The sequence below is a fragment of the Opisthorchis viverrini genome, assembly GCF_000715545.1.
Source record: "Opisthorchis viverrini unplaced genomic scaffold opera_v5_280, whole genome shotgun sequence".
NCBI lineage: Eukaryota > Metazoa > Platyhelminthes > Trematoda > Opisthorchiida > Opisthorchiidae > Opisthorchis > Opisthorchis viverrini.
In genome coordinates this window covers 269,693-281,897 of record NW_008751939.1, presented here as the reverse complement: position 1 = coordinate 281,897, position 12,205 = coordinate 269,693, and the positions used below count along the sequence as shown (strand labels likewise).

Sequence of the window (12,205 nt, the reverse complement as noted above, 5' to 3'; positions counted from 1 at the left end):
TCAAGGCGTTCCTCCTTATTAGAGATGGTCGTTCCATTCTGATGTTTGATGCTTTCACTCACAGGTGGTTTCCGGGGACCGGTCGCACGGATCAACTGAAATAATCTCCGGGCATTACCGGCTTTCTGTATGCAGCAAGTAAGGCGACCCGGCTGATGGCACCACGCGACTGCCGATGTGGCATGAGAATATTGTTAGTTGTGTAGGTCATGGTTGTACGAGGGCTGGGATACTGCCAGGGCGCCTACACCTAGACAGGAGGACGATTAGGGTCCTCAGTCAAAGCCTTTGGCTCAAAAGCCTAACTGCAAGGCAGCGGTGTTTGGCGGGAAATGCAAATGCATTATCATTTCTACGGAACAAGTCGCCACATGTTCCAACCCCCAACTTGGAGGGCCAGGAGACTGTGTTCGTCATACCTCTAACCATTGACCAACCTGGTATGAGAGACTCTGTGAGTGTCGCGGGACACTCTCCAGTATAGCTCAATGGATCGCTGAGGTGCGCAAACCGTCACACCACGGTAAGGTCCAGTCTCTTCGTGACGGACAACTAGAACACTGCGCTTCAAACGGATACTATCCACAATACTCGGCGATCAAGCATCTAAAGGCGAAACGGCTTACTGAACCAAACAAAACACCAGTTGCACCTCCATTCCTAACGATTTACTGTTGTGAAAACCTATGTTACCCAGGATTGTCAATTTTTATCCCCGCCTGGGAAAAAAACAAATGGCAATTCACTTGAATCAAGTTTGGCAGTCTGATTGCAGAGTGACATGACAGATCTCTATCGTTTGGACATATCAATCCCCGCTGAGCGGAAATGGTGATAGCAGACTCACATGTATCTCAACTCCTTCCATATGTTGATTTTGCATTATGATGGCAAAGATATATTCCACCATAGTATGGACTATCTGAATAAGTTAGTGGAGATAACAGAGCGGTTGACCATGAGAATTCACCGTGAGCTACGCACACTAACATTATCCCCTTGGTAGATACTTTGTGGGTTCAGACCAGAAATTGCACGGTGTAACTACTGTATCACACGGTACAGGCTGAGACAATTTGACCGATAAACGACTGTCTTTTAAAACCAAGTTATGTCCATTGAAAATCTGAGAGTACCAACTAAAATGATAGCAAGGACTCATTCCAATTTCGTGCCTTCAAACTGCATGCCACCAGGCATGGTAAACGCTTCTCACTGAGGCGAACAAAATTTTGAGTGTGAACACTGAGCTAATGAAGTTGCTCTCTAAATGTTGCTTGACTGTTCCTACTACTACTTGTTTGTTAAGCAAACAAATAGCAGGCATGACAACGCAGAAATTTTTCCCCAAACCTGATCAATACACTGTTCCCACGAAGTGGAAGACATGGGAAAACAGGGCGTATTCTACGATTCGCCTGATATCACGTCAGTAATGTGTCTGGCCTTCCCGGTATCGTGCACATCTCATGATGCAATGAAACTAACACCAGTTGTTATGACTGTTCTGCTTTTCTTCCATGTGACACTCGGACCAACTCGCGGCCGGAACACGTTTCGGCAAACGAGACATGACATGGTTATCGATTGCCCTCACACAGAAAACCCGATCGAGCCAGGGCCACTGTTTCAAAGCTTTCTCCCTCACACTGGATAACAGGTCAACAACAGTTTGCTATTTAAAACCAACGAGAGTCTAATATGACCAAACCAACTTATGACACCTAATTTACATTGGTATGCATATTTCTTCGCCCAAAGAATCAAATGAATAAGTGATGCGATCGTGAACACCACCTAAATGGGCTTGAGGTATAGTTTATATAAACGACAACTCATTAATATCAAAGAAAAGGTCACGTGCTTGAATGCTTGCAGTTTGGATTACTAGAAATTAATGTATGTGTACTTTTTTGGATGTGTAATTTTCTCCTGCCGCTCAAGATATCCGGGGCCCATATTTTGTCTACAAACAAAGCTCTGTAGTACTGAAGGACGTGTTACATCCAGAGCGATGAATTCGTCGCAGCCCGTAGTTTCTGTGTGACAGAGTAAGTAGGTAACATAAATAGGGATTACCCTGATACACAGACATGTCGCAGTTGTAACAGGAAACATTAATATCACACAAATATATCAGTTTTCAGTCAAAAACATCGAGGGAAATGTCCAGTAAAGATTTTGTACTACGTTTAATCATCCAAAACTTACTGCACAAGAGAAATATTTCAACTGGGTATTATTTATCAGCCCTGACGCAGACTGCTATACGGATTCAAATCTGACTGTTTTTACCATATACCTTATCTTGAGAGATTTGAGCCCCTGATAATCGCGAGATCCACCCAATTTATCAAAATCGGCGAACGGTGATTTGACACGGTATTCCTTCAAAGTAAAATAAGAAAAAGCAATTCGCTGGACTGTGATCCAGCAAGCCAAGTGAGTCGAGTATGGGCAAAATTTACTCATCAACCTTCATGGGCTTACCGAACGTTTGTTGGCAGATATATCATCACCGGTTAGAGCATTCAAGTCGTTTCGGATCGGGTGCAAGAGTATCCCCAATAAAAGCTGATCCCCAAGATTTCCACTATGTTTCAGTGTTGTTCAAATTATCTCATACTTTATTTTCGTAGTCGCAATTGTTCTGATTTGTTAACCGAATGAACAATAAGTAACGGTACTTAAATTTAGATCAAATGATTACCGCAAGTTGTTTGAAGCAGTTCCGCTGCAACATATGTTGACTATCGAACTTGGAGAAAAAAAATCAAATCGTTGTTTCAAAAAAGGATTATTTTAACGAAACATCACTGAATCACGATGGTTAAGCTTAAAGGACTTTAGGGCGTCTACAATCCAGACGGCTCCGAACGAACAAAACAGTTTGATGCACTAAACTTTTATTAAGAACCTTCATCTATATAATCGTTGTTCAAGCCAGTGACTCAAGTTTTCAGATTACGAAGAGGATGAAAAGGATTTCGCATCAGATATCAACAACACTTTGTATTTTATGCAGACCCATTTTCGGACAATTGTATAGAATATCACTATAAACAGTTCTGACCACGTGACGTTACATTTACCTGACTGTGTAACGACCGCAGAGCAAGACGCCGTTTTTTACTACTTTTGGATATTATGATCAGTTGGAAAGCCTAGAAAAATCTGCATGATTCTTAATGAGACTTTGAGTATTTGATACACCTTTGTACACATTTTTATCGTCCGAGTACATCAAGGATGATGTTATCTATCAGTTTATGCGAGTAGTATGAATGTGTGATGCTAATTACAAATTCTGAGAAAATTCTCGGACCATGGCTAACGGTTCCGGTGGCAAAGATGGGCCATCGAATTTGTCTAATATGCAGACAGACATTAATTTCATGGTCGGTTGATGCTGATGTCCGATTTCGATCTATTTAAGGTGCTAGGCGAGTATATTACCGCTTCTCCGTCAGCACATCGGAAGTATTGCATCCAAACAAACGAATATGTTTAGGCTATAGAGATGTAATTAATTTGCCTTACGCACAAACAGGAATCCGTTAACTTTTCTGACTGCATTGATCGGGTTGCACACCGGTCAGGACCTCCAGTTTCTGTGGTGCCATGTATGTTTGACGTCTACAGGAGTGCTGCAAACCTAAATAAAACACATATCAATCCCAATTTTCCCAGATTTTGTGTGTTCTAACTGATAGAAGCAAGTCAGAATAGAAGATGAGAGTGAGACATGGGAGCGATGTGAATAAAAACTGCACACATCGGGGCTTAAAATGAATTTACTCGGAAACTGACTTCATGGATGTATGGAAGTCGACGCATAGTGATCATTAGGATATGGCATCAGCAATGCTGACGTACTTAGCTCGATAAAAGGATAAAGGTATTTCCGGAAGAAAACGATAGAACGGTGGAGTGTTGTGACTTTGGATGTCCCTCTAATATTGGTAGTAGAGTGTGAAATAAAATAAAGGTGAATCCTTCATAATGCACTACTCAATAGGTTGCTGAAAAGTCGTCAACAGTCCACGGCCGGTTTCGCTCTTCTTTAGACTCATCAGGTAGGCGCAGCCCCCGAGTTTCCGTCAAAATTGTATTTTACTTAAAACCGAATTGCACGGATTTGGCGAAATACACTCATTTGCAAACTGATTTGGTTTTGCGAGAGACCCACCTAAAACCCAGCAGAATCTCTCGTTTGTGATGTTTCTAGGCAAAGGCGAGTCCCTCACACATCCGATCTCGAGCCAATAAACTGCGTATCCACTCGGTAGGTTTTTGAGATAGGACAAAAATCACACCTTTTTGGGGTCATGACAATCAGTGAGATGCATTGACTCAGCTTCCTAAGTAAACTTTCATCTTTGGAGAAGATCAAACACCTTAAATTTTCCTATCAATTTTCACAACACGATAAATTTAAGGTATTATCCGCCGATGATGTTTTGCATCCAGTCAGGCCCAAGGTGGAAGAACTGACACAAAGGTAGCAAAATTTTAGCACCCAAGTTATTACGATCCTCGAGTCATGGTGATTAATTCGCGGCAATTTCTGGATATTTATAGGTAATTACAAACAGTAATCTGTCCAATAACTCTCAACCGAGTCTCAGTTCTGCCCGAGCTTTTAGGATGGGAGGCGAATGCTGATAATGTCCTACTGAAATTTGGTAGGTAAACATGCTGTTGCCCCTTAAGTAAGCACATATTTAAGGGACCAATGTGACGATCAATTTGATACTTTTTTAGTTTCCTCCGTGGCAGTCCTCAAAAACTAATGCTAGACAGTTTTATTACCGTGATCAATATAAATGTTAACCAGAAATCCTTACATTGTTTCCCTGCGTGAGAGGTAATTGCTCTCAAGAGACAAGAAACTCCTACTGTATCAGACTGTTCTTGACTACTGTTACCTAAAAATACAATTTCATCATTTCTATAGCTACGACTATTGATTTGCACGAGTTTCCCGCGGCCAAGCATACTATCCCTTGCTTTTGTTTGGAATCTGATATTATAAATTCCTAGCAGTGTAAGTTGGGTCAGTAAATGTGCACTACAAAAAAACTCAGACACGTTACTCGTGCCCACATTTCTTGACAAGCTGATCCCGGAGGAACCGTATCAGCGTAGAAACGCACTAGGGATGAACGTCTTATTGTCTGACAGGCAAAAGACGGATTTGATAGCCTGTACTTTAACGAATTCTAGATGTACCCAAAGTATCCTGTCTACCCGGAATGTTTGGGGGTACTCCTTTACAAACAAACTGAAAAATCTATCAGGTATTATTACATCCGCTGTGCAACTGTCTCTTAATATCACAGACAGAATGATGTTGGAGAACCATGTGTTTCCCAACAACAGTCCTATTGCATTCACCTAACTGCGCACTGATAATGTCTCCTCATATGTTGACGAGGAGTTCTCAATTAAATTATCAAGTATGGCAAATAGATCAACAGCCACGTGATCAACAACCAATATTCCCATTGCAATCTGACGTTCCAGAGACGTCCAGAAAGTTCAACCCAGTGGATCACGCCCTACATCTTCAACAGGTCATTGTGATCACAGTGAGCCTTTGAGAAGCCCACCAATTCCACAGTGCTTCTTGAATGACAGATGTTATTCCAAATAGGCTTATCAAGTATGCAAATAGATCAACAGCCACGTGATCAACAACCAATATTCCCATTGCAATCTGACGTTCCAGAGACGTCCAGAAAGTTCAACCCAGTGGATCACGCCCTACATCTTCAACAGGTCATTGTGATCACAGTGAGCCTTTGAGAAGCCCACCAATTCCACAGTGCTTCTTGAATGACAGATGTTATTCCAAATAGGCTGACGTCTGACTAACCAAACACTATGAATACTTTACCCCGTGCTAAGAAATACCGGCGAAACGTTTGCAATAATTCTGGTGAAGCTGAAACAAAGGCCAGAGGCCAGAAACTCTGTGGTCTTTTCAGGAAAAACTATGGGTTATATTGGGCATGTTTCTATTCGTCAGCATGGAATGAAGCTTTATTGTGAAGTACGCGGATGATGACTATATGAACGTCAACTCTTCCTGAAGTAGTGGATAATTCCCATATTTTAGGTGACCTAATAATGTACCCTTCTTTTTGGCACCTAACAACTACTGAATCGAGACGTAGTCTTGAGTACGAATACCCACATTCCTCCAACCCTAACCGTAAATTGCACCCCCTGTACGTAGTCATGGTTGTGGTGGCGGATTCCTAGAATCTTGATCTCAACTCTCTGACTCTTCTCAACCGCTCAAAAGTATCTTGGACTTACACCGCCTCAAATTCACCAGTGCCTTCCGAGGGCTCAAAACGTTTACCAACTTTTGTCACGGCGCACTCTGTCGACAGGATGCAGAATGTAAAATCATGCAAATGATTACCTTCCCTGAATTACGCCAGCCAGGATTTAACCCTAAATTACTTCACCTTATTGTTTATATGCTTGCATTCGTTGCCTTTTGCGGTCCCGTCAGGTACGACAACCACACGTGTACAATTCGTAACCGTTCCTTCAGGCACTGCTTCATTCGTCCACATAAAAAGAACTTCTTCCATCGGATCTAGTTCTCTCAAATACAAATCCTCAATGAATTATTACATAGACATAAAAGATTCAGCTGCACTTTTGAACGGCATTTCTGGCATCGACGTACCATTCGACCATTTGGCGTTACCCCAATCCAACATGTATCATCCCTCCTCTTCGCTCACCAAATTCAACAACTACTTACCTATTTTCAACTACACATCTACTTCTAACCTCCCTTGATCACATATCAGGAGCAAAAGAAATTGTCCAATTTTGTCGGGATGGGTTTGATGTCCTACTCGAACACCAAATCAACCTTTCTGGGTAAACCAGTGATAAGCAGGCACGCTGAAAATACTGCCGAAGTGCTTGTATCCGGTTGTGCGTTTGGCATTGTTCGAGGAAGGCTGATGAAGACACGGTGATTGCGCTCCATTTTGCGGAATTGCGACCGAGCACGATCAAGGACCATGAACTGGCTGGGATTGTAAAGGGGAAACACTTTAGTGACTTGTCCCTTGACATTACTGATTATGGCCTGTAGTGCCTGAGTAACCACCCCGACACAGGCCTTCTGAACGATGAGCTTTATTACCGTACTCTCGCCCTGTATCCGTGTACAAGGGCGAATATTTTGGCCCAAACTCGGATGTCGATGGAACTTCCCACAGATGACACTGGTGAAGAGCTAATACTCCGCGGTAGACCAGAAGACCTAAGAAGAGCGTTATGTATGGTGTACGAACTGGCCAAGATTTCCCTTACAGAAGAAATCTCCGCATCCACCCGGTTTTAAAAACCTCTCATCGGGAATCGTAGCAGTTCCCTGGCAGAGCCCGCAAAGGTTACAAAGGGGTTCATTTCAAATTCCGTGATAACTAGGATAAGATTATTGTCAATGGTTCTCCAGAAGAAGTCAGTGTCATCGCCAGGCGACTCAAGGCCCGGATAGCGGAGCTTGGCCATGGATACTTTGCGAGTCGATCCTAAATATTTCTGACACATCATTGGTCGACAGGGTGCGACTATCTTATGCCTAAGGGAACACAAATCCCAATGAAGTATATTGTGGCTGGTTGACGGAATCAGTGCTACTAAGCGGCTCAGACCTAAAAAAACAGTTCTCATCTTGCTAGGTAGTGTGTCACTTCACCACACATCAACTACTTACAACGGACTTCTAAAACCACTTGCAACTGCTTGTCGTATATGACAATTTTCCGCGCTTCACTATTGACTCGTATGCCAAAGCCTATTCCCAAACTCAGATTGAAACTCCCCTCCAAGAAGTAACGCAACATTTTTTCCCACAAAGTTAATCAATAGGGTCCACATATCAATGTGCGTTGAATTCTCATCACGGTTCTTCACCTTCGGTAATCCATTATTCCATGAATTACTTCTTTTACTTCGATAACACAAAGTTCAATACTTCGCCTTCAAAGAAGAATAATGAAGGCCTGTTATGTGTGACCCACTTTGCCCTAACGATAAGCATCAGATCCCAGTAAACCATATAACAACTAGCCTAAACGGCTATGCTGATCATCTTCAAAAGTGTGCACTCAGCTATGAAGATGTGTTTTTATAACAGAGAGCAGTCAGTTCCCTTTTTGTTACCAAATTCACCACACTCCAGAATAGTCACCTTTTGCAGTCACCGCCACTCCCAAAGCGCGACAGATCTACCATAAAGCCGCCAGAGTTATTGAGCTCAAGGCACCAACTTACTGATCCGAAGGCATTTGGTTCAAACCCAACCGTGCTGTTTCGATTGCCCCTGTTTATGCTAGGACAACCTGGCAGTATTTCAAACCTCGTGCTTCCTCCTAGAGTCAGATACCGGATTTAGCGAACCTCATATGCGTTATTCAGCAAAATAATACCTTCGGTACTTCGTCAAAACTCCACGGATGTGCCACATTAAATACACCTTAAAAAGTTGACACTAAAAAATTAAAAACTCTACAATACTTATAGCCAACAGCCAGAACTAACCTAAAATATCACCATCATTCTGGGGGTCTACCAAACTCTGACAACCGTTGATTATTACATGCTTCAGCCACCCCATTTTAAACAGTAATTTATGAGGAACAAGGAGGCTGAAATTGAAATATCTTCTTGATGACTAAGTCAGTCTAGATCGGAATGCCGGCAGGAAATTTCCCCCTGTTTCCTGTCGGTTGAAAGTAATCAGACGCACGCAGTACATTTTCTAGTCGACAAGCTCTACAATATTCGGCTAAAACGCTGACAGGCTACCCGTGGATGGATGACCGGTTGCTGAACGGAAGGCGGTGGTCTCAATCTCCCTAAAGATGCGTGAAATTCCTACTGTTTACAACAGTTTCCAAGATGCACAAAACATGTGCACAGCAGTTGCTTGCTTTTCAACACAAAAGGACCCCACTTGAAAGATGTTGTAACAACTATACAGTAATGGAGTTTGGCACCCTTATCAAAGATAGGGGAGATGTCGGTTAACAATGTTTTAGTATTTCCATTGCTGGCATTTTCATACTAAACAAACGGCCACAGTGTACGGGTACGTATTCGACTACTTTAGCTTATGTGTATATCCGAGGTCGCTATGGGCCGACAGTGGACCGGCGCTTAATTCTGCGCAAACTTTTCAGATAAACCCGTGATAGTGACCGCTTTATCTAGATACATGGCGAATCTCCTACACCTGAGGAATTAGCATTTATGCATTCTACCCTTCCAAATTGTGGCGTACGTTATTCGTTTCGAATAAATAATCTAAAACGTGCAGCAAACAGCGTACAAGTGAGACGACGAAGGCAAATACTGCGTTGTACCCGCACCACGTTGGATTACTAGCCAAACAAAATATATATATATTTTGATCCAAACGCAAACGTTTATGCGATAACTTTTTTCCTAATGTGGAATGCTTGCATCGTAACGTCAAGCCACATTTTCTGCTTTTTCATATCAGAGGCTTCGCCAATTTCTCATGCACTTTTGTCATACTAACACATGGGAACCACTCCGGTGTATAAGTTGCAAAATGAACCCAGCTCCTCACGCCTATTTGGTGCAATTTGCCCACATTTATAAACCCGGTTGACGTAATTTTCACTAGGTAGTAAAGTTCTATCCAAACCTGATTTTACTGTGTGTTGAGTCCTGCAGTTTCGAAGCGGCTTCACATACAGCATTTCTTGAAACCCATCCCGGCTGGGTTTTGTTTTCGAAAGTTGATGTAGTAAAGCACATTCGTAGGTGGAATAGGCAGATGGTAGAGTAAAAAATCGTTTTTTGTTGCAGCTGTTGTGTTTTCATCATCTGTACAATCCCTACGAATCACATGTTCTGTCAAAATGTCGAAATAATGTCGGATTTGATTTGTCATTGTTTGGAGGAACTCTTCAAAAACGATGACATTCATATCGCTTTGAACTGATAATTCAAAGAAAAGCCTAACCAAGAAGGCTAGGTTTTCGAGAAATACACTCATTTGCAAATCAATTTGGTTTTCACGGGAGACTCAATCGAATCTCTCGTTTGTGATTTCCTCCAGCGATATCTCGAATATCGTGCCAACTGTATCATGAGGCGGCCTGTGTGCAGCACATTCAGATGGAGGACATCATAAACAAGAGATTCAACTGAATCTCCCGTGAAAACCAGATTGATTTGCAAATGAGTGTATTTCTCAAAACCTGCAATTCGGGTTCAAGTAGATCATAAGGTTGACAGAAACTCGGGGACTGCGCCTACCTGATGGGTCCCAAGAAGGGTGAAACCGGTCGTGGGCTGTCGAAGAGTTTTCAGCAACCTTGTGAGTAGTTTCATTCATGAGGGCTAATTTTTCATTATGGAGGAAACTCCTCTTATCTTGGCCTAATTTTTGAGGGAGTCTCCTTAATTGGAAAGATTAATTACGTTTTTTTAGTCAAAACACAATACAAATAAAGTTGTTGAATACTTTTTGATCGTCCATGGCAGACTACTTCCTTTTTTCTCAGGCTGACCAGGTAGGTTCTGTTTCCGAGTTTCCGCCGACCTTATGTTCTCATTGAAGATCAATTGCACGCATATGGGAAAGTTGTCTTATTCACAAATTAAGTTGATTTTGACAAGGGACCAACCTGAATCCCTCTTTCATGATACTATTCAACTAAGCATGCTGCAAGAAAGCTGCATCATGTTTCAGTTGGTACGTGGAACACACTACTATCATTCCCGTGCAAAGCTGTTTGACAGCCCACAAACTGTTTCGGCCTTCTTGCTATTGAGATTCAAATAATTCTCCTGCTAACACTATTTTGTTTTGAGAATGAACGCATTTCCAAATTTCTCTGTTTCTGATCTCTTTAAAACAGAATAAACGTCTACAGTTTAGAGCTGGTTTACAGTAACACTGTCGAACTAATTCAGTCAGGTAGTCGAAATTTCAACAAAATATTTGCAGTGCCTAAGGATACAATGTGCTTTAATTCTTACTTGTCACGCATGTCACGCATTCTTAATTGTCATGACTACTTGCCGATAACAAGAACTTGCTGCGATATGAGTCCGATTATTCTACGTCTAATTGATACATCTCAACCTGGACAAAACACATAATGGATTGCATTTTTTAGACTGACTACAGTGTCTCTGTAAGCGTAACCCATTTTCTAAACGGTTCAAAATGCTGGGAACGCATCAGGATTGGATGTGCAGTCAATAATTCCTTCGGATAAGTAGACAGTCGGATTGTGATTTACTTTCGTCATAAATTACGAGAACTAAATTATCTGCATTGCAGCATTGCCACCAAACAGACAGGTAGCCTTTGGGAAACACGAGAAAGCCGAAACAGTGCACAATGAACAGTTTTAATTTAGGTAGTTTACCTAGAATCTAATGAGTAGTATAACTGCTTTTAAACCTTTATAAGATGTCCTAAGACATATGGCGAATTTTGATCACCGGTATAGACATGTACAGATAGCTTTTCGTCGACACTGGCCTTGTTCAGACACCATTGTGAGCGTGGCTAGACAATCGTTACCTAACATTCACGTGACTCTCGGGCACCGTGTCAAATAAGGCAAACCATTTGACAGGCTCGGGTATCGATTTTTAGTCCAAAGGTACCAGACAGATTATTTATCGATTTTTAACGGTTTACCCTTAGGATATTGGAACCCAACATTGGGTCAAACTATTCCCTATAGGATTTGCATGGCTTCACACAATTACTTTACAATCAAATTCTGATGAGAAACTCTCAGTATTGCGCGCCATTCGTTATCCAAATGCTACCTTGAATGGTTGTGCAATCTTTTCTAGTAGTTCACGCAGAGGATGTTTTCTTTAGGATTCTCATTCCGGTTGGTCGGGACATGACGTAAGTGAAGTTGAACAAAATGATTCAAAATTTTGCCGTTCTTCACACTTTAAAACCGGTAGATTTCGGGTTTTCGGGATATCGATTTGCCTCCAAGTCTTGATTATTTGCACCAGGAATTGTCACAGTTTACACTGTTTACTTCACATCGTTTGATCCAGTTGCAGAAAATAGGTTTACAGTAGCTCAAAAGCCCGCAGTTGTGACATGAACAGGATGTGTGCACTGAATGTAGGGCACTCTATAAATCCAACTCCA

At 41.9% G+C, this 12,205-nt stretch overlaps 2 protein-coding genes across 2 annotated transcripts; both read left to right on the top strand.

The window, feature by feature from the left end:
• Nucleotides 1-4,018: 4,018 nt before the first annotated feature.
• On the top strand, nucleotides 4,019-6,822 carry T265_14867 (hypothetical protein; the record flags this gene model as incomplete). Its single annotated transcript, XM_009175602.1, has 2 exons — nucleotides 4,019-4,211; nucleotides 6,527-6,822. Coding segments are annotated over 2 exons (489 nt in total), but the record flags the coding sequence as incomplete, so codon positions are not given.
• Nucleotides 6,823-7,231: 409 nt separating this feature from the next.
• Nucleotides 7,232-10,582, top strand: T265_09506 (hypothetical protein; the record flags this gene model as incomplete). The annotated part of the gene is made up of 3 exons (XM_009175594.1): nucleotides 7,232-7,371; nucleotides 7,493-7,601; nucleotides 10,505-10,582. The coding sequence occupies 3 exons, from the start codon at nucleotides 7,232-7,234 to the stop codon at nucleotides 10,580-10,582; spliced, it is 327 nt and encodes a 108-aa protein (XP_009173858.1).
• Nucleotides 10,583-12,205: the final 1,623 nt, after the last annotated feature.